The following is a 24,625-nucleotide window of genomic DNA, read 5'->3' on the forward strand; positions in this document are numbered from 1 at the left end:
CCATTCTTTTCTCCACTCTGCAGAGTCAGCTGGGTAAAAACATCAGAGCTGTGACCTGCAGCTGAATGTCCGGCTTCTGGAGGAGGCGGCAGACAGCAGAGCAGGGAAAGCACAGCGCTGCAGGCAAAGTCAGAAAACCACCAGTTGCAGGAAACAAACAAACAGGGGAAAGAAAACACCCATAATGCTGAATTTCTTCTTTAAAAATCCCTTTATTGTGCTTTAATTGCCTTCTACTTTGAAGCAGACACAAGAGTTAATGAAACGGACCCGGCCGGCTCCCCTCCCCCTCCGCTCAGGCCGCATCCTGCTGTGTGCCTGGATCACATGATGCAGTCGGAATTCCAGATGTTGCTCAAGGAATTCTGCTCCATCTCTGGCCTCCAAATGTGACTTAAACCTCCTCACTCCTCCTTCATCTCCGCCTTCTTCCCCCCCACCACCACAAAAAACAAAAAAAAAAAAAAAGAAGAAGAACGCCTCGTGACTCCTCTCTCCGGCTCTTCAAAACACTGCAGCTAAGTGGAGACAAATGGGCGCCCTAAATCTTTTCAGCACAATAGGAAAATACCTCATGGTCCTCGCTGCACGCGGCCCCCGTTGTTAAAATCCTGGGTGATCGTGGAGGCGCTGACCTCCGCCCGCTCCCTCTGGCTGTCAGTCATCTTTACAGTGAGTCTGTGTGGCAGCAGCTGTTCATTAGAGTGATCATGAAGCAGGGCGGAAACGCCTCAGGTTTGCTGTTTGAGCCTTTATTGGCTCGTGGCTGATGGGAGCGCACGCACGCACACACACAGTGCAGAATGCATTTGTGCAAAAAGCATCCAAACCTGTGTTTTGCTCTATTTTTGAGGACCTGCTCTACTTGTGTACGTTCATGCACAAAGTAAAGGATCTGCTTTGATAACCAAAACTTTAAGCCTCACAGTAAAGAACCCGGTGTTTTCCTTTCCTTTGTGGAGACCACGCGGTGTCTGTAAGTACATAAACACACACACACACATACCGCCTCTCTCTGAAGGTATGGCTGAGATACATTTTCCTGCTGTGCAGCAACGGCTTTATACAATCATCTTCGTCCCTGTTTCTACTTAAGCTTTGGATTCGGGCCGCGCTTTCCGACCCAGTTTCTGGCCTGCCAGTTTCCGAGCCCCAGCAGCGCAGCGCGGAGCGGAGCGGAGCGGAGCGGCCGGGGAGCAAGAAACCTGGAGGCCCAGGAATACCGGGGGAGACATACAGAAAGGAGACGGGATCAATACAGGTGGTAAAGGGACAGAGTGAGGGTAAGAGGATTTCATGAAAGAAGTAAAAACTAATAGTATTCCAGTATTAATGGAAGATTATGCTTTGTTAGGTAGGAGAAAGGTGACAAAAAAGAAATTATGGATTCTGTTAACTAAGTCAAAATCAAAGCACAGAATAGCCTTTTAAAATTACTTTATTTTATAAGAAAGCTTTAGAATATAAGCGATTAGGTATACACACAGAATCTCACAAAGAAAGATAGCTTGTTATTATCATCATCACTAGTATTATCGTTGTTGCTTGACTGCTCGGCACGTCTGACCAATTTCATGGCGTCACGACTTAGAAGCTGTACAAAAGTACAATGACAAAAAGGAGTCATTTTCAGATCTTCAATTTATTTTCATTTGAAAAGAATTCAAGGTATAAAAAAAAAACAATCAAGTTTCAAGAGCACATAACCCCTTTTTCCCCATTCACTGTTCCCACATATAAAATTAAGGCCACTTTCAAAACTGTATGTCACTGTCCAGCAGGACTTTTTAATGACAATATACAAAAACATTCTTTACACAGAGAACAACAACAATAGTAATAGTCATAATAGTAATGACAACATCATTTATAATGTTCATCAATGCTAAAGACATTGAAATACGAAGGAAAAGGCACCGAACAGTCGCATTTATTGGTTTTACTCTAATAGGAGTGTATCTCATGCTTTGGAAAGATGGAAGCGAATGTTGTCTTTCCCTTTTATGGGCCACGCTGGATCTCACATGTTGCTTTCCTGGAAGATTAACAAGCACAATGACATAGTCTTTGTGGTTTTTGAGTGTGTGTGTGTGTGTGTGTGTGTGTTTAAATGACTGTGAGCAAGTTAATGGGGGGGAGGGGGGTTTGAACGATCAAACATGGTGTTTGCTTACATGAAGAAACATGCTTTAATGGGCGTTTTGAAAATGCAGATTCAAAGTGGAAATCGACAGGGACACAAACACTGACCACAGGAAAAAAAAAACTAAAAATAAGACTTTGAAAAAGGCTAAAACAAACAGCAATGAGCTGGCGTCAGTGACCACAAAAAGAGAGGTAGAAACAGGACGGGAGAAAAAGGAAAAAAAAACAGAAGGACTGAGTGGTTGAGAAACGATGTAAAAACGATCTGGCAGAGGTTCGAATGTTTAGAAGGCAAGTCTGGCACTTTTCCCCTTGCTATTTTTCCCCCCTCTGCTATCTGTTTGCAATATTTCCTTCAGGTTTTCTTTCTTTTGTTCTCCCTTCCCCCTCTCTCTCTCTCTCCTGCTCCTCCTTCATCTAAACCTTGTCCAGTAGAGATCGTTGGCAGTAGAGGAGTCGGCGTGGGGTACCGTACCGACGGAAAAACACCAAGGCGGCCAGCGTGGCGATCACACACACTAACAGGAACAGTGGCACGACCACCGCCGCGGCTCCGCTGCCTTCCTCTGTCTTAATAATGGTCACGTCCACCTCCTCTTCTGTCTCTCTCTCCCTCTCCCTCTCTCTCTCTCTGTCTCTAGTTCTGTCATAATCCTCCCTCTCCCTCTCCCGCTCTCTCTCTCTTTCTCTCTCCCTCTCTCTCTCCCTCTCTCGCTCCCTCTCCCTTTCCCTCTCCCTCTCTCGCTCCCTCTCTCTCTCCTTGTCCCTCTCCTTGTCTTTGTCGTGTCCGCCGCCGCCTCTTCCTCCGTCGGTCTTGGGGTCTTCGTTGGGGCAGCCCATCCAGTCGCGCAGGGCCGATTTGGGGTATCCGGGCTCCACTCTCATCATCTGGTTGTTAAACTTCCAGTACTTATTGGCTTTGTAGAAATATGTGTAAGCTGAGGAGTGAAACAAAGTTAAGGTGAAACTTGCATCCTCCTGGAAGTAAGACAATATGTAATATTGGTAATAATCCGTCAAAGAAAAGCTAACGCCTACCTTGGTCTTTGCTCATGAAGGCTGACTTGATGTTGTCAGGCACGCCCTGCCAGACGCTGACTGATTTTGGATAGCCGTCGTCAACTGTTCGGGAGTCTTCGTTAAAACGATAATACCTGTGCAGGAAGAAAAACAAAAGCTGAGTCTCCACCAAGAACTGGCCCGTGAAGAAGCTGAGACTGTGTGTTTCTTCTAAAAGGATTTTCAGTGTTCAAGCTTCAGTCCTGTGGGCTTAAGGTCCGGGTCAGGCTTATCAAGTCTCAGGTCAAGATCCAAATCCTGGAGGCCACTGGAGTGAATTCAAAGATTATTTACCCTTCATTTGTTAAAACAAAGAGCTGTTCAGATAAAATAAACAGACAAAAGACTTTACTTAAGACTGAAAATCCATGAATAACTTTGACCAGACTAATAGTATTCCAAAACCCTGGCTGCAGTCCAAATCGTTCAGAATAACTTGGACTTGAACCTAAAAGATTTTGTTTCACACTTGAGTTGATCCTTCTGTGAAGGATGTGAAAAATGTTCTGACAAACTTCAGATTTGGACTCCTCTTAACCCCTGACTCCCCTCTCTCTCCAGTCAATCCACAGAATCGACCGCAGGCTCATAGTTACTGCTGCAGAAAAACAGCAGAATGAGTTACGTGAACCAAGACCCAGACAACGAGACGTCTGGGCTTTGCTCTACAGTAGGTGGCCGTGTAAACTTCATAATGACTGGCTGCAACTTTTTCATACCAATAATTCCAGTAAATATGGGAAGCCCTCGAAAGCATCACATTTTCCTCAGGGTTTATTTTAAGATTTGAGTGAATGCAGGTTTGTAATTTAGGGCAGGTGACTGAGCACGACTGTTTGAACCTTATATGCTCAACATTTAAACATTTTTCAGTGGTTGTTACGCAGATTCCCTTGGATATACCAGTTTCCAGCAGCCCGCACAGTTCACTGGTGGGTTAAGGTCCAAACACCAAGAGACGACGACTCACTTGTTTGCTCTGAAGTAAAACGTCTGTCCAGTGGGAGTGTAGAAGAGAGCGGCATCTATCCGATCTTTTGGAAGCCCGGTGCCCATTTCTTTAAGACTCCTGGGATAGCCGGAGTCCAGAATAGATTCACTAAAGACCCAATACCTGTCCCCTGTAGAGAACGGCAAAGACAAATCATAAGTGAGCTGTAAGATGCTTGTGAGTACAGTAATCATGTTTTTTGTCGTTATATTGTCACCTTTAAAGAAGGCAAATTTTCCATCTTCCCTTTCAAAAGCAGCATTGATATGAGTGGGCAACCCTCTCCAGAAGTGACCGATCGGCATGGGATAGCCGTCCAACACGTGGTTGTTACGGACTCGCCAGAACCATTTATCCTGAAAGGGACCAAAGAAGAGGAATTCATCAATAAAATTCATGAACAATAGATTTAAAAAATTGTGCAATTTCAAGACCCGTTTACCTTGAATACAAACATTTCTCCTCTGAGGATTGCAATCGTGTCGAAGTGACCGTCACAGATGTTGGGGCCAAAGCGGGGCTTGTCTGGTGAGTATGTGGGATCGGGGTTGTTGTTCGGTATACGTGGCGTTACAGGGGGCGGCTGGGGGCCTGATCCAGACCCTGTGTGTGCAACGGCATTTGACATTCCTTTAGTTGAGCAAATTTTGACTCACAATACACTATTTCTACTGATTGTTGTCGGTTTTGGATGAAATTTTGACTGAAGGCAACACCGACCTGAACTAAACACATTTTTCTGTTTTCAATTTGTGTTGGTATTTACGCTTGAAATACTTCAAAAGGACAAATATATTGATAGTTTAGGAAATTAGAAACACACCATATAGTTGTTGAATGCCTCTGCGGTCGTCATCAGGAAGGATGAAGTTATCTGTGTCCATCCACTGGTAAAAAGGGGCCATGATGGCCGAGGGATCATTGGAGTGCTCAAGACCCAGAGCATGGCCCAGCTCATGCACCGCCACCAGGAAGACGTCATTTCCTGGAACAAAGACAACACCACAAAACAAATTCAGTGACTTTTTTTAATCAATGAGAGCTAGGTGTGAGGCATGACGAAGACATCGCCGTTTCCTCATTTTAGAAGTGACTCAAATCCATGCAGACGAATCAGAGAATGAGAAATAAAATCGTCTGAAAGTCATGTGAAGATGTGCTAAAATGAAAACAGCCAAACTGGCGTGTCTGCTGTGCTCCAAAAAAACAAGCGTAATAGCGTATTCACAGAGGTGTTCACTGACTCAAGTGTACTTAAACAAGACCGGGCCTGCTGCTGCTCAGGTTTCACTGCTGCCAGCAAAACACTCGACTACTGGAATGCAAAGTAGCTCTTCACATTCGAGCATTTTTGCGTCATCACAATTCAGGTAATGACTAAGGTATATATTAAAGAAGGGACCTCTAATAAATGTTGGTTTTAGCCTGAACACAGTGCCTCACCTAACAGATCCCGGTTTCCGATCGTCCACGGCTCGGCCGCATCGAAGTGGGTGTCTCCGCCGATGCCGTTACCGGGGAAATAGGCGTGTGCCAGGAAGCCCCCTTCGCCGTCGAAAGGGCTGCTGTCGCCGTGGAAACCCTCGGCGAAGAAGATCATGATGTCGGCGAACTCCTCCACCTTGTCCCTGATGTAGCTGTAGGGGATTTCCCGGAAGCGGAGCGGCGTGACGCTCTCCCACACCTTGAAGGCCTTCCTGATGGCCTCGTGGGTCTCGTACTCGCCCACTTTTGGGGTGTAGTTCTGTATACTAAACACGGTGTAATTGTGTATACACAATTGTGGAGAAGGGGTGGCGGCAGAAATGAAAGACAGCGAGTTAATTTCAGTCTTCTCAGTCCAACCAAGCCGCTGAAAGCTTTGGAGACTTACGAGAAAGTGATTTCATTCTTGTTCCACTTGAGACCCTGAATGGCGTATCGCTTCCTTCTCAGATTGGTCTTCAGCTCGGCGCCGAACTTGTCAGGAACGCCGCAGCGCGCTCGCTTCATGGCCCTGCGAGACACAAGACGTGACTCGCTGCAGCTTCAAAGTATTTCAAACACTGAGAGTATTCTGTCGCACACTCATTGGGCTGCTTCACTGCACTCACGCAATTGTGTTCTCATCGAAGGTGCCGGTGATGGTGAGTCCGTAGAACCTCTGCATGGCGGCGATGGCCGAGGGGATGGAGTGAGGGGAGCGGAGCGTGTGGGTCCTCAAGTCGCCCGGGGGCAGGTAGCCGTACTGCTGCAGCCACGACTGCAACAGCGGAAGAAAACAAACCAGAGAAACAATCAGAAACAGACATCAAAACACTTCACGTGCCGACTGAGATTTGTTTTCGCAGCAGGGCAACAGGAACTACTTGGTATAATGTTGACAATCAGTCGCAGGGATTACAGGTTCGGGATGTATTTTCTTAAGCGACTCCACAAAAACACATTCCTGGCCGACAGCAAAAAAAAAAAAAAAAAGCCCCTGAAAAACTGCTCTGTGTTTTGGTTTGTTGAAGCCAGCAGGAGTAACGTCGGCCTCACACCACCTGGCCCGTCTCCATTTAATGACTAAATCCGAATGCTATTCTCCCATCGACGCTGGATGCTCCAGAAGGCGCGTGGGACTCTGTGGGTCGTGTTTAAAGAGCACTGCTGACCTTGTGCTTCAAACGGGGACATTTCAGGTTTCAACAACAACCCCGTGAGATCGAAACTGGACGTGGAAATTCCCTCCGGAGGTAAAGATTAATTCCGTTTGCTCTGCTGACGTTTCTCTGAGGCAAACACAGACTGAAGCCGCCACAACTAAAGCTCCAGAGTTTGTAAAAAAAGACAAATGCACATGAAAGCATTCTGTAAATATCCGTTTGCAGCATGCTCTACCACGGTCACTGAGTTCTGCTGCGCTCCGGTCTTCTCGGCCTCAGTTAGGCCTGACCTTACTTTCCCCTGGAAACCCATTTCACTGCGGTACTGGTCTGACATCTGGACCGACGCCAGCGGCTTCGCTCTGCACCTCTCCCACACAGCTTCTCCTCAACCCATTCCCCTTCTGAAAAATAACACTAAGCCTTTTGTGAGTCAAGAGAAAACCAAGAGCACTTTGATATTCTGCTCTACACAGTTACTTTGTGTGCTTCGCAAGTGTTTTATGGTTTGGATTTACTGTGTAGCTGGACTGATCAGAGGAGATCTTGGAGATAAAGCTCGACTACATGAGCTGAACATGATGGATCATTTGTTTTAAATGTGTTTGGAGAGGGGAAAACCCCATACAGGCACTGTAGGTGAATGTGCAGAGTAAAGGATCGAGAAAGAGAGGAAAAAAAAAAAGATTGGGAGTGGCCAAGGGTGAGACTCAGGCCTTGGGCAACCTCAGCCGATGTCTTGAGTCGAGCAGCAGCGTCAGTCAGTAATTTTACTGGGAATTTCTTGCGAGTGGCATCCAAACCTCAAAGTCAAACTCTTCCCCCACGTTCATGTCTCTGTCCTCGCCTCTTCACTCCACCCCTTCTCCTCTCCCTCATCCCTCTCTCTTATGGAAAACCCAGAGACTTAAGGGTAAAGACTCATGAGCAACCGCACCCTGAGCTGCTCAATTATTGCCGTGTACAGCCGATCTGCTGCTAATGGCTGTTGAATACGACAAGGCAGAAACTACTTTAACAGTTTCAGCATTTTCCACTTAAAATCTCCAAGAAATGTCCGTGCTGACAAGGATTCTCTGCCTGTGTCTCTGTCAGCCTGAATGCCTTTGTTTAGTTGTGTTAACGTCCTTGATGCTCATCCGGCTTGGAGGGGGTGAGTCAGGAGCTGAACGGCAGCTTCGGAGACCCTCGAAGGTCTGATCTCTCCCTCGCTGTCTCTCCGAAGGTCTCGCTGTTGAGACTTCCCCCCCCTGAATGAGCCCTTTCTGGTCCTGACTCACACATGGCGCTCCCGTGGACACATAAAGACTCACTGTTAGACACTGTTACTGTACAACAGTTTGAGCACAGAAGAGGTGCTGATGAAGGTCAGTTGTATCTGAAAGTTGTAAGTACGAGTCGTATTTGTACTTCCAGTGTTTATGCTTGTTCATGGATACGGGGGTTTTCCTTCGAATTGGAGCCAAAAGCAAACTTCAGACTGCCCAGAACTGGACAATACACAGCATGTATGCAGGAAAAAGACTTTTTCAGGCCTGATTGGACCCAGTTTGAAAGCTTATATCTCAGTTTTCCTCTTTTTTCCCCCCGCAGCTCAGTCAAAAGGCCGCTGTTGAATGACACTGAACACTTGTTTAAACTTTAAGACTTCCACACCTCATTCTCGAGTCTCTCAGGTGACTTGACAAAGTTCCATTCACCATCTCAGCGGACTATTTTTGACCACGCTAATGTGTCGGGGAACTAACGGAGCAGCAGGATGAGGAAGTGGCCCGACTGGAGGTGACAGTCCAGGTGGACGCTGTCTTTTGATGTGGAGCCTTGGTTGGCCTTCTAAAATGCACTTGCATTATTCCATCTATTTAAATTCATTTCTGTTTTATTTATACAGCACCAAATTCAACACAGTCAACTCGAGTCATTTGCATTTCTTTCAGAAAGTTATTTTCACCAATAACAGTTGCTCAGACCAGTTTTCCAGCTCAGTCCCAGCTGACAACCACAAAATAGTTTCGATCAGAAAAAAAAAGCTCATGTTGAGAGATCCATTAGTGTGTTGCACCATCAGTGTCTGATTTATTAAACCACAACTTGTGGAAGAGTGGAAAACAGTTTGGAGTCCTTGACTGTGGAAAGTATTTTTTGTCATCATTTAACAGGGAGCCCAACTCTTCCTGAATAGTTTCACTCATTACTTAGCAATGGTGTTGATTGGACACCATTTCTCTCAGGGTGCAACTATTTTTTTCAATAATTATTATTTCCTTTTATGTCTTAATTATATTTTATAAATATAAAACAAACCACGTGACTGAAATGCCTGCCTGGACACTAAACTCTTTACCTGTGTATTAGAATGTTCATTTTTCTCTGTTGATCTTATTGTTTTTGGTGTGATGAATTTATTTACAGGCAGTAAAGCAACACACTCGATGTTTGTCTTCCAAAGTCTCACTATCTGTATTAACTGCTCCATTAGTGAGAAACTCCCTGAAGCTTGTGCTGTGTTAAACCCTGGTCCTTCCTCACACACACATGCTTTTTTTCTTTCTTTCTTTCTTTCGTTTTTCTCATGGACGACCTCCAAAACTCAAACAATAAATGTTATGGATGTCACTAGGCAGGGCGTTCGCTTTGCATAGGATGAGAAAAGGAGAATAAAGGACAGTGACTCAGTTGTTCCATTTGATGTCGGCCAATGGAAAGAAACCGGTCAACGGTGATGGGAGTCCAACTGAAGCATGCAGGGTATACAGCGCGCGCACACACACACACACACACATGCACACTCAGAGCTCCTCCTTACACGTCCAACTCACTTTGTCCACAGAGTTAGTGTTATGGGCCATGTCACAAACTTATGAAATTATAACTCCCACTGGACTCCAAACGGCTCATTATTGGCTTCCAGTGTCTGATTCTGTGTGTCATGGAGGCTGTGTGGGAAGCTGTAGTCACTGTGATACTTTTCTTTTGAAGTCTTTCTGGTGTTTCGCTGTTGGCTTGGTGTTGACACACATTCAGGGGGACGTCCATATGACCTTCTTCTGCCTCTCTGGCCAGAAGCCCCTCAGCAACACGTGTGGATCGCTCTCAGAGTGTGTAATCCTCCATCTGCTTTCTAATAAACCAACTGCAGCCAACGCCGGCAAGCCCAGGTGACACAGGAGTGGAAAAATACCGCTACCCGCCAAAGTCATTTGAGCTGTAAGTCAGTCCTGACTGAACTGCAGTTTCAGGATTTGGTCGAAGAGACTTTACTAAATTCTGGCTCATTTTACATTTCCTTTATAAACACAAAACGAGGTAATGAGTAAAACCGTATTTGCTGTTACAACCCCTTTCCTTGAGGAAGCAGCCTTTAGGCCACCTACTTGTGATCATTACAATGATTTGCTCTAAAAACAACAGCAGGCTCCTCCTTTGACCTTTGATTCTTCCTCTAAATGACAAATGAATAGGGCTTAAAAATAATTTGATTCTTTTTAGCATAAAAACATGAGAGCTTTGCATTTTAACATGCTTAGTTTTGTACTTTTTTCAAACTGCATCCCACCAACAAAAACATGCTGCTGCAGTCAACAGTGATGCACGCCCTTAAAACAAGCCAATAAATAGCTTCCAGTTCCCTCATCCTGCCAAACATAATTTGTCACTGTCCAAAGTGTTGAGAGAATGACACATATAGCGTTTTTCATACAGGACGTCTGCGTGACAAATGTGATTTACATCCTGTCCTATTAAACTGGATGACTGCTTCATTATCCGTCCTTTTCCCCCCTGAGGTTGCATCAGCCCCGTTGCCACAATGCCGTCCTTTCTGGTGTGAAACAGATTCCCCACTGTCCTCGGCGGTCCTATCTCACTGGCTTTCATCATCTCTTTTCACGGCCATTTATCCTCCTTTGCTGTAGTCAGTGACTTCAGCGCGGAGACATTTCTTTGTATTTGAGGAGATATGTGTCCACATGGAGGATGACGTCTGTGCGTGTGTGTGTATGTTTGTGTGTTGTACGCAGGTGTTTGCTGACACGGCAGGGGTGTTAAAGTGGTGAAGCAGCCCACTTCCTGCAGCAGACCACAGGAAATGACTGGTGCGTCCGCACAACCTCCAGATGTTTATCTCGCCGGAAGGGGGGACCACTTCGCCGACACGCAGCCACAGACCTCATTAAGCCTTCGGGGTGATTAAAAATGCAAACGTCCCACTCGAAAGTGAACTTGTGGGTTTGATCATGCGATCCTCAGCACCTCATGAACTGGTGCTGGGGTAAAAAAAAAAACTTTTCATATGACTCAAACTGTTTACAAAATAGATAAAGAGTTTAAATATAATTACTTTAATTGCTACATCTGTTCTGTTTCATCTGATTTGTGGTCTCCAGTGAATGCCATCATTTGAATGTGTTTTTAAAAGTCACATTAATGGAAAAACAAATCTATGAACGACATTTCATTTCCATTTTCTAATTTCAAGATTCAAGTCATGTCATGATTGAAAAGGAAATACAGAGGAAAAGGAAAAATGTCTCTGAGGCTAAAATGTCAGGAGGAGAGTTGACAGTCATCCAAAAGTTCCAGATCTGGATTTCATCATCAGAATGTTTTCTTTGTTTCAGCCATTTCAGCTTTTGTTTTGGAAGTTGTATTGAAACCCTATCCATGTCAGCTTCGGTTCTGTTCTGTTTTGTTGCCTTTAACATACCTTTTCCATTATTTGGCATAATTTCTTCCTTCTTACTAAAACTGAAGTTAATAGCAACACCCATCCCAAGAGTACTACTTTCATATTTTATCCTCCTCTGTTTAGTTTTGCTGTGAAATGCAAAGTTATTTCACTTAAAGAAGAGGTTGATACTCTGTTTACATTTCACTTGAAAGTCTGCAGTCGAATGTAGGTCACTGAAGTAACACAACTCCACTTTTTTCCACTGACGCAGCTGGAGTTTTAATTCTTCTGGCCATATGTAGGATGGAGTGATCAGAAAGACTTCGGGCGCCACTGCATGACCCGACGCAGTTCAGGATACTCTGATCTCATGAAGACTTTCCTCACACGCACGGACCTGCAGCTCTGATTGCTGGGTTTTTCTCATTAACGTAATAAATACCATAATTCCTGACTGTAACTTCAATCTAAATGTAACCTTACCCCCAAACCCACATCTCAGCTTTAAATACTGGGAAAAATATGTGGAGCTGAGAGGATGGGCCTCATGGATTTGTGCTTCAAAGAAACTCAAACACACACACACACGCACACACATGAACTGATGATACTAAAGGAAACAGGTATGTAGGAGTGTCGGTATAAAGTCATTTCCTGATGCTTCTGACTGCTCAGAATTGTCTCTATTTGGACATTTAAGATCTGAACATGGCAGAGAAGCTCAGAGCAGACATGAGTTAACACAGCACACAAAAAAAGAGATACTGGAAGTCCTTAGGGACTCATATGTGGTGTTTTTTCTCCCACATCTGAGCAAAGTTCAGATGATGCAGCTGTGTAAAAAAAAAAAAAAAAAAAAAAAAAAAAAAAAACATCTCCCCCAAGTCTGACTGCTGCAGAGTTATAACTCAGGACAGATGTCAATAATTACATCTTTCCATCCCTTTGAATGTTACCCTACCCACAAATCTCAACCTTTTCATCCATCACCACAAAAGCACTGTGTGTATCTAATAACAATACAATCAGATTATCATTACTCTGCTGCTTTTGCCTTCTCAGCATTTATCTGCTTCCATGAGCACTATCATCATTATGGGCTGCTTCCTCTAACCCAGGGTCAAATCCTCCCCGCGCCCCTGCCTTATATATACAGTATGCAATACTAAATTTAATCTTAACTTGCTTTCTATTTCGAACTTTTTCCATTGTCAGCTGTTTTGCTTTAATCTACAAATCCAGATTTATATCATGCATCTAACATAATTTAAGCTTGTTTTCAATCACCTCCTGCCATTTCTTATCTTTGTAGCATGCATTAAGCTTTCCTGGGTTTTAAACAGCACTTTGCAGCTTTTCTCGGCCCTCGGATCCCTCCTTCCCCGCTTCCCCCCCTCCTTCACCTCTGGGTTGATCTGTCGCTCCGTCGCTCCCTGCGCGCTCAGCTCCCACACCACCGCCAGCAGCAGCAGTCGGACCAGCGGCTTCAGCTCTGGTGCCATCATCACTCGATTGTCAAAAAAATAAAAAAAAAGATATAAAAACCGGATCGCTCTCCCTCAAAACGGTTCTCCCACTCTTATCTGAACTTCTTGTCAGAACATGATCTGTGGACGAGGAGAAACATCCATGCGCGCCTTTTTTGCGCAAAGTGCCAAGACGTGAGCTTCTCTGTGCGTCTCTGCAACTTCGCCCTAAGTTTCCTAAACCATCAGAGCTATTTGTCTTGTTTGTGCATTCTTCTTGTACTTGCTGGGAGCAGGAAGTCTGAGATGGGCCCGTGCGTAATTTAAGTCCAAATTCAGATGGCGGACTTGCCCCAGTCGTCCCGGCCGGTCCTCACTCCTCCTGTCCTCTCTCGTCTACCCTACGGTCGGTTTATTTTGCTCCCTTCTCCTCATCCCCTCTCTCCTCTCTGCAGACGTGGTAGTTTGATACTCCCGAGAGACATCCAGCTGGAAAGTGGAGGGTTGTATGTAAACCATCCCCTTCCTCCATCAGCCCGCCCCTCAGCGCGGAGGGCTGGAATCAACCTGGTGACCCTGGCACTGGACTTAGAACTATTGGATCTTCTTTATTTACCCCGTGGCTCTGATTAAATCTCTAAAAGCGCCCTGAAATGCACACAACTTTTACATTTGCACAAATGACGCAAAGCGGCAAAACTAACTGCTGAAGTTGAAGTGTGTGTGTGTGTGTGTGTGTGTGCGTGTGTGTGAGAGAGATTCTTTTCTTATGTAGACTGATGCACTGTAAACCTGAAATTTGACTTAAAAGGGGGAATTGCGCCCTCTAACGTGCACTTGACACACATTTAACCAGACACGTCTCACTGTCCATCCAGTGAATCAAATCGGTCTTGTCACTGTGGAACTGCAAAAAATGGATTTTTATAATAATTTAGTTACAAAGGTTTGAGACACTAATCTTACAAACCTACTCACAAACCATGACAAATATCTTTTTTTTCTCAGTCCTTTGATAAAACTCAACAGAGGTTCTGTTTTCTTTGCACGAAGTAGCAGATAAACAACTGATGTCATGTTAGATATCCTGTGTTATTGAGAAGTGAGTTGTTGCAATATTTTAATGGAATAAAATAAAGATAGCAAGTTTTTTTTAATTATTTTATTTGAAGATTTTGAAATTACAGCTTACAACACAATACACTTCAGATATTTATACAGATAAACGTAATAGTTTTAGTATCTTTAGTAACTGAAAAAGAAGTTACAGATATTACTTTTGAGACCAAACAACAATCATAATATTCACAATGCTGCAGGGCAGAGATCACAGAACAGATTACGCCCCGATCGGGCTCACAAACACCGCCGGTGTGCGTCTGGTTCGACAGGACAATATTGTAAAAATTAAATCACAATGAGATGAACATGTAGGTTTTAAATCCACAAAGTGGGACCATAAGAATATCCCTTATTGTAAAACATTCATATTGTTAACTTTTTTTTTTTCACTCCAGCAAAGCAAGATTTATTTGTGCTTTCCTAATGTCCTCATTCATTTCAGTCATCAGTAGATATGAAGCAGACTCAGGGGGTCGCGTGTGTCAAAATAACCTCTTGTGGTTTGATTAAGTCTCCTTTGGTGCCACTTGAATGAGATTTGATGTATGGCACAAGAGCACAAAATATTATGACTGAAACAACTTGTCTTTGTATTTTCTATGGTGATTCTGATCAATTTCAGATATCTAGATGATATTATGTAAAAAGAAATACTGTCAATCATTATATTAACGTTGGGTATGAAATATTGATACTTATTTTCCTCATATCCAAACAGGAATTCTTTGTCAGAATGTGCTTCTTAATGTCAAAAACAGATGAATATAATGTCACTTTTTAATCAAATCCAGCAAAAACTGGACTTAATTTGTTACTCCTGGAAGATTTTTTTAAGTCTTTATTTATACAATTTTTTTTTTGTTGTTTTGTTTTTGTTTTTCACACAACAGGACCAAGCTGATTGACACACAACTTTCACAAACAAACATAGAACTCTGACTATTAAGCCAACAAGCTACCTGAAATATGTTAAGGAAGCAGTACTATGGAAATTTTGATGCCGTTTCACCAGAGGATAAACAATTAAAAACACCGGGACATTTTCTAGTCAGATATTCTCTGACTCAAGTTATGACCCCTCACTTGACTCCTCTCCAGCTTCTCCAGATGTTCTTGGATCCATCTGAGATCGAGCAGGTGATTTTGATGACCGGGCCGGCTCATTTTCTCCCCGGCCGGCAGCAGCGTGTTCCTCCGTCGGCTCGTTGCTGGTGTTCAGGAAGGCTTGGTACTGGTTCCAGAAACCCGCTGAGCTCCTGGTGGCAGGAATGTTCAGGGAAGTCATCGACGTGGAGGACTGAGCTTGGTCAGCAGAGGAACGGCTGCTTCGGGCTGCTGGACGGGATGTTTTGGTGGTCACACCATGGTGTTTCATGTGACCCTGGAGTGAATAGGATTAAAAAAAAACACACACACAGAAACAGAAATTAGCAATACCTCATAAATCAATTGTTCCAGTCTGATGAGCGGAACAGCAAAAGCAATACTGTTCTACAAAATTTGCACTGTCAACAGATCAAAATTACAACACAGTTTTTCTCTAACCTTCAGTCCACTGCGGCTGGCATACTCCTTCCCACACTCAGCACAGCAGTAGGTCTTCTTCTCGGGACGGGACAGCGGCGATGGGAGAGTTGGAGCGAGACTCAGTGGGATGGAAGCGTCCAGTCCTTCACTTTGACCCACTCCGCTGATCTTCACACCTTCTCCTTGCTCTTCCCTCCCATATGAACCGTAGTGAAAGCTGTGACGTGTCTCCCGTACAAATGTGGCTCCTCTCTGGGGTCCAGCCTTTACTTCTGCAACTGCAGTGTCAGTGGTCTCCAAGTTGGACACCGTTTTTGGGTCCTGCTCGGGCACAGTTGTTTGGTCTTGCTTTGGTGTTTTTGGCAAAGAAGACCCGTCTTTATCTTCGTCCATGGGTTGTGGTGAGTTCGGCTTTGGGGAGATGGCATCTGATTGTAATTCTGGTGTTGCATTAACATCAGTCACGTCTTGAATCTGGGTAGAGTTCGAAGCAGTACTGTTACAGGTGTAAGCAAAGGAATCACCAAGAGCAGATGTGCTTTGAAGATCCTCCAAGTTCGATTTAGAGCCAAGGAAGGCGTCAGTAGCTGTGGATGCTTCATCCACCCCACAGTCCACTGCCTCAGCGGGGGATACTGTGGTTTTTGTAACAGACGAAAGTGGTGAAGGGACAGATTCAGGAAGATTAACATCGTCAGAGACTTCTGGTTGAACCTGTTTGTCTTCACTTGCCAAGGGAGCTTGATTTTTCTCCTGTGAGACTGGCAAAGGGACACTGACACTGAGAACTGGAGGGTCTGAACTGCCTGGTGGTGGAGTTTGTGTGGAGGGATTTATGAAGGGATCCGGGCTCAGGGGGGGAATGTGATCAGGGCTGGAGGCTGCAGATTTACTAGGATTTTTAGTAAATTCAACTGATTTTACATCATCACTGACAGGGACTGTAGGTTCAACTTGAGAACTTGGAGGTGGACTCTTGGAAAGGTTGGCTGGAGGAGGTGTTTTACTTTGGGCAGGATTTAGAACAGCAAACTGTGTTTCAGACTGCAGCAATGGTTTGGTACCAGATTCAGCCTGCATTTCCTGGACAGAGTCCTCTGTGCCGTCTGGAGGCAGCTGTCCACCGAGGTGCATTCGGATGTGGTGCTGAAGCACTAGGGCATTCGTGAACTTGCGCTGGCACAGTGGGCATGAGTTCTGAACACGTGAATTGGGTGGTCGGGCATGATGAGTGGCAAGATGAGACCGCAGGCTTCCTTTGGTGGAGAAGGATCGCCCACATATTTTACATGGAAAGGGACGCTCTCCGAGGTGCGTGGCCTGGTGCAGCCGGAGTGCTCTGGGGCAGCTCAGCACCCGCAAACACACCCCACACTGATTAGGTGTCAGGTTACCAGCTGGACCTGTCATAAGAGATGGTATCATACCTCCTGCCATGACACCTGCACCGTTGGCACTCATGCCCAGAGCTGCAATCATCTCACGGGTAAAGTTTGAGACTGAAGTATTGACAAGACTCGTGGAGGGTGGGGATGCCATGACGTATGTGGTAGAAGTGTTGGCATTTGTGAAGCCACTGGTGCCAGAGCCTGCTGAGGAGGTAGCGGTATTGCTCGATAAAATCTCCAGCATGGAAGTGGAAATAGAAGACGTAGTCCATGGGGAAGAGGAGCGGTTAGGCGCCTTCTCTAACTTCTCCACCAGCCTCTGCAGCTTAGAGGTTTCAGATGTAGGAGTCGGGGTAGCTATGGAGGTGGGCAGGGAAGACGAAGTGCTGGTTGTGCCAGCTTTAGGAAAGGAAGAGAATGGGAAAGAAAGTTGGGTGTGGCTTGAAGATGCAAGTTGGTGTGAGCCTGGATTGGATGGCAGTGGGGTGCGTAGCAAGCCCAATGCTGGGTGGTTGTAAAGGGATGAGTGTGCAGTGGGGGCTGATGAAGTGGAGACCGATGGAAACAGAAGCTTGGGCAGGTGGGCTAGCTGGGAATATGCCGCAGGAGAAAGAACAGGGGCATGAGGGGGGGTGTTTTCATCAAAGTGCTGCTGCTTAGCACCTTTGAATAGCCCTGTGATTGTGGCTGATGAAGACAGGGAAGGGTTTGAGAGGAGAGAGGTAGCCAGAGAGGAGGTGGAGGATGAAGAGGAAGAGGATGAGTGGGATGAGCCAGAAGTAATGGAAGCTGCAGCTGCTACAGCTGCAGCCCTATTGAGCTGCAAGAGTGAGTGAGAAATCAAAGCCAGATCCACACTCGGGGGCAGGGGTAGGGTGGAAGGAGTCGATCCTCCAGAGGAACCAAGAGAGAGCCCAGTACTGGCACTACTGGCCTCCAGATTATCTCCACATGTTTCATCGTCTGTCTTGATTTTTCTTTTCTTCTGTGTCATGTTTGTGGTGGTGTTGCTAGTGCTGCTAATAATCTGTCCCATCTCTGATCCACCGGTGGCCCCTAATGCAACCCCAAACAATGATGGAGGCAGAAGTGAAAGTGAGAGCTCTGGGTTTTGTTCACGGTGACGCAGGAAGTGCACCTTCAGATTGCCCCGTGTGGTGAACCGGCTGAGACACACTGGACACTGGTAAGGTCTTTCCCCCGTGTGTGAGCGGAGGTGTATTTGCAGGGCAGAATCGCTGCTGAAGATTTTCCCACAGAAGCGGCAGGCATGCTGGAGACGGTTGGTAATGTTGGAAGTGGATGCTGACGAAGAGTCGCCACCGCTTGAGACGGACTGGAAAGCATGTTGCGAGTTTGTAAAATTAGATGCGGATGAAGAGAGTGACTGATTTAAGAAGCCTAGGCCACTGTGGGCACTAACTGAAGTGGTATTTGGTGATTTCTCATGAAGATAGCGATTGGGGGTTGCCAGAGAAAATGCCAGTGGGTAGTTGGAGGAAGCCATGGAGTTTGCAGCTGAAGAAGAAGTGGAGGATGCTGATGATTGAGAGCTTGCCCTCAGGTAACCGTGAGTCCCTGCTGTCCCAGCCGTCCCCTCCATCTGTGGCTTGTGAGGCTGCAGGATTTGTGACAGGGAACTGCCCGGCTGTGTGGACTTGTTACCTGCCTGAGAGGGGAGCAAGGAGGAGAAGCACGCCAGGAGAGGTGCCACAGATGTGGAAGGTTGAGCCACAGTTGGGATGGTTACTGGACTGGATGCTCTTTTGCTGCCTTCCAGGCAGAGCTGAGGCAGGGGAGGGAGTAGATGCTGGGAGGGTGCGTCTATGCTGTATGGGGCTCCACCAAGACGTAGCACCTGTCTACAGATCTCCTCGGTGATCTGCATCTGGTGGATCTGCCTTTGCTGCAACACTCGAAGCTCTTCCAGAATCAAGGCAATGCTCAGCTGGGTCCTTGAGGGAGCGGCTGAGGCAGATGTCACTCCTGGGCTCGGGGTGGGAGTAACGGGACTAGGGGGGCCCTCCGGTACACGGCTGGGGCTCCCAGGGTGCGGTGGAGGACATAGGGAGGCAGAGGAGGATGAGGAGGAAGAAGAGGTGGTGGTGGCTGAGAGCCCAAGCTTGGGAGAGGCCATGTGTGTGCTTTGGGACCAGTGAATAAGGCCACAAGCAGAAGATGTAGAATTACAGCCAGGCAACTGAAAATCAGCCGGATATCGTGTTTCAGAAGGGACTAAAGAAAACGGGAAGTCAGGTGACAGTGAGGGCTGTGGGTCTTTGAGTGCCTGCTGGGAGGGTTGTTTTGGTGAACTTGGTGGGAATAGACACTCGGTGGGTAGAGAAGATGTCTGAGAGTCCTTGAAAGATGAACAAAGAGCAATGGGCGGCCGGGAGCTTCGAGGAGAAGAAGATGGAGACGGCGAGGGAGAATCCGTGACAAATGGAAAGGAGTGCGACCTCACTGACAAGTTGTTATCTGAAGAACACAAAAGAAAAATTTTCCAATTAAATTCATGTCACAAATAGATAGCGTAGATAGCGGAAAAATAGAGGCACAAATCAGAATTGACCCGTTTTTCATAACATTTATTCAAAAGATACGTGGCAGGGAATTCAACAACTCATAAAATCCACAGTGAGACAAATCAGCTGTTTTCAAGAAAATGCATGATATACTGCATTTCAAAGTCTGTGAATCGAGCTGCTTTATCCCCTCAGTTTTACTTTCATGAGCTTGTCATTTGTTTACATTTTTCCCATCCTTGTGTCCCGTCATCAGCCGTAGTGTAGTTTCCACTGTGTCCACACACACATCAACCATGCAAACACACACAGATCTACCCAAGTCTCATTGGTCTGCAAGAAAACACAGCTTGCAGAAGAACACAAACACACACACACACACAGACAACAAACGATGGACTTAACCTCACTCCACCTTAATAAAAACGAGGCCAGATTTCAACACATACCTTTCTTCCTTTGTATGTTCATCCATTTAATACATTTTGTTTACGCCTTTAGGAACCGTAAACATCAGAAGCCCAACAGGGTGCTTGGAAGTAGGTTGCTAGTTGGATACTGGACACTGTACCGAGTGTCTAAGCAGCCAGCAGACTTGACCTTTAACAAGCAGGGTTTTATTCCTGATACAGTTTAGGTAGCAGGTAGAGGAAGAGAAGTTCTGTTCAAAGAAACAATCACCAAGTGACAGACATGATAACTCACAGATCAACAAATTTAACTCAAGAGAAGCATAATGAGAAGTCTCTCTCAAAGCACACACAGCTTACCTGCACGACACAACAGCACAAAAACGCCAAATCTTTGCAAGACAAAAATGTCTGGCTACAAGTTCCTGACGTTTGCTTGGGACCTACAGTTTTATGGCACAGTGTGGTCCCTATTCCTGTAACTGGAGTGGACAGAAAGACAAAAACACACAGCTGTGTGCACACATACACACTTCTTCATGGGTATGTTCATGCTTCAGTGGCTGGCAACAAAGCTGAAGGAGGACAATGGGCTCTAATACTATTGCAGTAAGAACACCTTATACAGTGACTCACAAAGTTTCCTTTTACTTGACCTTCTGTGGCTCGTCTCTTTTCTTCCACCAAAACCCGTATCTGGCATTTGTTTAAACGCATTTTAAAATTTGCCATACATTGTTTTTCACCAATATATACAGTGTAGATTTACTGTACGTCCCTGAATTCTGGGTGGTCCGTGTCTTTGAACCTGGCAGTAAGGGGGAGGGAGTGAAGATACTTGGGTTTTATAGGGCAACGGAGGCAGATAAAGCCTGCAACAGCACAATGAAACAAAGCTAGCACAAGCCTCTCTGCTTTCACTTGAATGGTGCATACTGACTAAATAACAACTCAGCTTTTAAATAAAGTTATGTACTTCCAATTTCTAACTTAGGATTAAAGCTGAAATCAGCAAACTTTAATACAAGACTAAACCTAAGTAGATTAGAAAAGACTTCTTCGTTTCAAATGTGACAGGAAATGACTAACTGCACACCCGATTAGCAGTCTCTGCATGCTGGATATCGGTAAGCTCTCTCTTAGGTGTGGATCTAGTGCCTTTTGATACACAGTCCATGTCTCACCATGCTCAAGTTTCCCACAGGCATCGAGGGTCGTGCTCATAAGCTGCTGAGGTCGTTTCTGTTTCCGACGGGACATGCTTCTGCAGGCTGGGACCGACGCAGGGGCGCACTGGCCTAGACACAACTTTTATTCTGTCTCCCTGCGCGCTGGAAAAAGCAGGTAACTAAATTACTTAAATCTTTAAAAAGGACAGTCTAAAGTATCATTTCCAAAAATGTGACACTGGATAATCCGGGTCGATCGTACGGCAGGTCCACGTTGGTGGCATTGTGGCACGGACAGTTAGAAAAGCACCGCTGAAGAGCCAAAAGAAGCATGTGTGACAGTTTCTCTCAACAAGTCTCCTTTTCTCAAAACTCACCGTTGGCCCTCCTTCTCCTCTGCACACACACACACACACACACACACACACACACATGCACACAGCTCACTTGTTCATCCACTACTTTGCATTCAAATGGCGAGTGAACACCCCGTCTTTTCAGCCAAGAGTCCACTGGCTCTTTTTAGGAAACCCTACATTGACGCTGGAGTTCATTATTACGGCGTGGCCTTTTGTAATATCCAAACTTCCTTCTTGTGTCTTTTTGTGTGCCTGAAGGAAGGACTGGCTGGACACAGGTGGGAGCAAAAATCCAAGAAAAAAAATAACTTGATATGAAATCAAACATCGCTTCACCGGGCAACCTGTCCAGCACATTGCCCTTTGAAGCCTACTGAAGGTGTGCGTGCGGCCGTGCGCGTCCATGCACGAGCCTGGGGGTGGGGGGGTGGGGGAAGGATGAGGAGGGGGTTACGTTGCTCCCGCTCCTGCGTGTGCGTGTGAGTGTGTGTGCGCGCGCTCTCAGTAAACAGAGCTGCCGAAATGAGGTGGAATTTGCAACAATGGCGTTGAGAAAGCACAGCTGAGTGAACATCACCCTCTCAGAGCCTCTCCAGCACACAAGGCCACTGACTGGAGGCACAATGCCTCCCTTTTTCACCCGCATCCCGACTGCTAACACCACGTGGAGTTAGGTAGTGAGAGAAAGACACAGCCGGACTGAGCGAGGGGAGAAAAATCATTTTTCACCCGGGCCCTGTGTGACAGCCTCACAAAACCCCCTCCACCTCTTGTGTCTCTGTCTCCCAGGGGCTTGGACGGAATAATAAAAACACCAAACGTTTGATATAAAGTCGGAATCATCCGATCAGACCAAACAAGGAATTAAATTAGATGATAAACCGAATGTGCATTGATAGAATAATTATGTTCCTTTGTTGGACAGAAAGTCGTCAGTTGATTTTATAGACACCAATAGACAGTTTAACACAGGACAATATTCTGTAAATGAGCCCCTTTATGTTAAAAGATACTTATGTCTCTTCAAAGCAGACTGCTCCGTGACCGATAAGATGATTAAAAATTAAATCACGAGTCTGTTTATAACCTGCGCGTCGAGATTCCATCGATAATGTTCCGACTAAGAAAAAAGAAGTCATAACTCCCACAGTTGTCAAACGGTCAAAACAGATCATATCATGTCTTTTCGGCAGAAGTCGTTCGTGCCAACAAGGCATTCTCGTTTTTTTTTCGTGCCATCTTGCCAATTTGACGGCGTCTACGGCGGCTCCATGTTTCTTTGCGCCGATGTTTGGAAACAAGCGCAAAAAGCGGCTGTGAGATGCGCGTCCCCGCTACTGTACGGCGACCTGTTGCACGCCACGCGCGCTCCCCCACATCATAACAAGTTATGATTCATAAAATATTATGACTTCTCCGAAAAATACAGTCCCGGATGTGCATTTCCCCCACAGGCCGCTCGTCGCCGACACAACGCTTCGGAAAAGAGCAGAAAATGAACTTACCATGTTTGAAACGACGATATTTGGCAGATATTGTGAGATGACAGGAGGGGGGCGCGGAGGCTCGGAGCTCGCGCTGGGCAGGATCGGCTCCGTCTCTCAGCCGGGACACTGGCGCAGCATTTCCCTATTCACTCCCAGGGATGCGCAATCGGACAGCCGCATTTTTTCAATTATTTATCTCCGTCGCAAATCGCGTTTTCTTTCTTTTTCTTCTCTTTCTTTTTTTTTCTCCCTCTCTCCCTCTTGTGACAAAGGGTTATTATGTGTGCGCGTGTTTACGGGCTCGGGCTGCGGGGCGGCGCAGCGGGCAGATGTAGCCGCTTCACGGAGGAGGATTATTTCTTCCCCGGACGTACGTGCCGCTCTTCCTCCTCTCTTTGTATTTGTCGGGCCTGCTCCTGTCCGGCCCGTCTGCGCTCGCTGCGGTATTGTCTGTCTGTCTGTCTGTCTGTCCGTCCGTCCGTCTGTCTGCGGAGCTGCCTCTCTGTCTGTCTCCCTGTCTCTTATAATTAATGGCCCTCGCCCGCCAGACGGTCCTCAGGGAAACAGTGACCACGGTTACCTCCACACTGGCTTTCAGTGTGCATGTCACATAGGAGTGCAGGCCAGGGAACACACACACACACACACACACACACACACACACACACACTACACACGAACACCTTTTGATAAATCAAGCTGACTGCCATTTACAGATTTGCATCAGCAAATTATTGCCCTCATTAAAAAAAATCACAGTTCTCGCATTTCGTTTAAGGGTTGTGTTGAATTTGTTGACCTTCTTGACAATGATTTTCAATTACAATCTTCTTTAGTGCATCATTCACTCCTCAGGATGAACATTTGACGACTAATAAACATTTAAATCAATTGAATCCACTAAATAATTTTCACTATTAGTACATATTACTGTCCTGAATAGGAAGGGGTAAAACTAAGGTTCACAGACAGATTAGTTCTGAGTACTTTCACTTTTCTTCAATTTGGTAATTTAACTCCGACTTAAAAGCAAAACCATGTAATAATATGCATATCACTGATCTTTTCCAATTTCTTCTAAAATTACGAGGTACAACAAAATAAACAAGTATTTGACATAATATTACCATGCAATATATTGAAGGCACAAAAAAAGATTTTGTGTTTTGCAGATTATTTATTTCTTTCGTCATATACACGTCCTGTTGATAAATCCTGTACCAAAGACTGATGGGTTCTCTCTTAAATCTTGACACTTTTATTTATTTATTTACTTATTTTTTTTTACAAGCGTGCCATAATGGGATAGGCAGCTGAGGGTTGAGACCAATCTTCTCTCTCCACGCCAAACATCTTCTGTTTGAGGTTGACCCTTGTGGGAATCAGTTTCAGAATCAGAAACTCAGATTACATAAAGGTGTTCTGTAGAACAGGCGGTCTCACGGGTTTCATTTTGACTAACAGTGTATTGATTGTTGTGTTATCCTCACTAACAAATGTAGTTGCTGTCAGGTGCTGGAGTTTGTCTTTCATCCACAAAGCCACTAGAGGTCTCTCACAGCCGAGCATCACAGACACCTTGCAATAAGCTTTGGCACCACATATGGTAACACATCCCAGAAGCATTTACATTAGAATGTACATTATCAGGCTTGATAATGCACATATTTTTAAATATTCA

General features: G+C 45.5%; 2 protein-coding genes across 2 annotated transcripts; both read right to left on the bottom strand.

Moving 5' to 3' along the window:
* Positions 1-1,428: 1,428 nt before the first annotated feature.
* mmp14b (matrix metallopeptidase 14b (membrane-inserted)) lies at positions 1,429-13,446 on the bottom strand. Its single transcript, XM_030115492.1, has 10 exons — positions 12,895-13,446; positions 6,289-6,437; positions 6,069-6,191; positions 5,639-5,946; positions 5,019-5,180; positions 4,638-4,798; positions 4,413-4,551; positions 4,175-4,325; positions 3,184-3,299; positions 1,429-3,083 (listed from the first exon to the last, which is right to left on the bottom strand). The coding sequence occupies exons 1-10, from the start codon at positions 12,994-12,996 to the stop codon at positions 2,563-2,565; spliced, it is 1,932 nt and encodes a 643-aa protein (XP_029971352.1). The 5' UTR covers positions 12,997-13,446; the 3' UTR covers positions 1,429-2,562.
* A 1,021-nt stretch (positions 13,447-14,467) lies between these two features.
* On the bottom strand, positions 14,468-23,160 carry sall2 (spalt-like transcription factor 2). Its single transcript, XM_030114735.1, has 4 exons — positions 22,963-23,160; positions 21,114-21,260; positions 15,625-19,472; positions 14,468-15,460 (listed from the first exon to the last, which is right to left on the bottom strand). Exons 2-4 carry the CDS (start codon positions 21,187-21,189, stop codon positions 15,149-15,151), a joined length of 4,236 nt encoding a protein of 1,411 aa, XP_029970595.1. The 5' UTR covers positions 21,190-21,260; positions 22,963-23,160; the 3' UTR covers positions 14,468-15,148.
* Positions 23,161-24,625: the final 1,465 nt, after the last annotated feature.

The sequence above is a fragment of the Salarias fasciatus genome, chromosome 18, assembly GCF_902148845.1.
Source record: "Salarias fasciatus chromosome 18, fSalaFa1.1, whole genome shotgun sequence".
NCBI lineage: Eukaryota > Metazoa > Chordata > Actinopteri > Blenniiformes > Blenniidae > Salarias > Salarias fasciatus.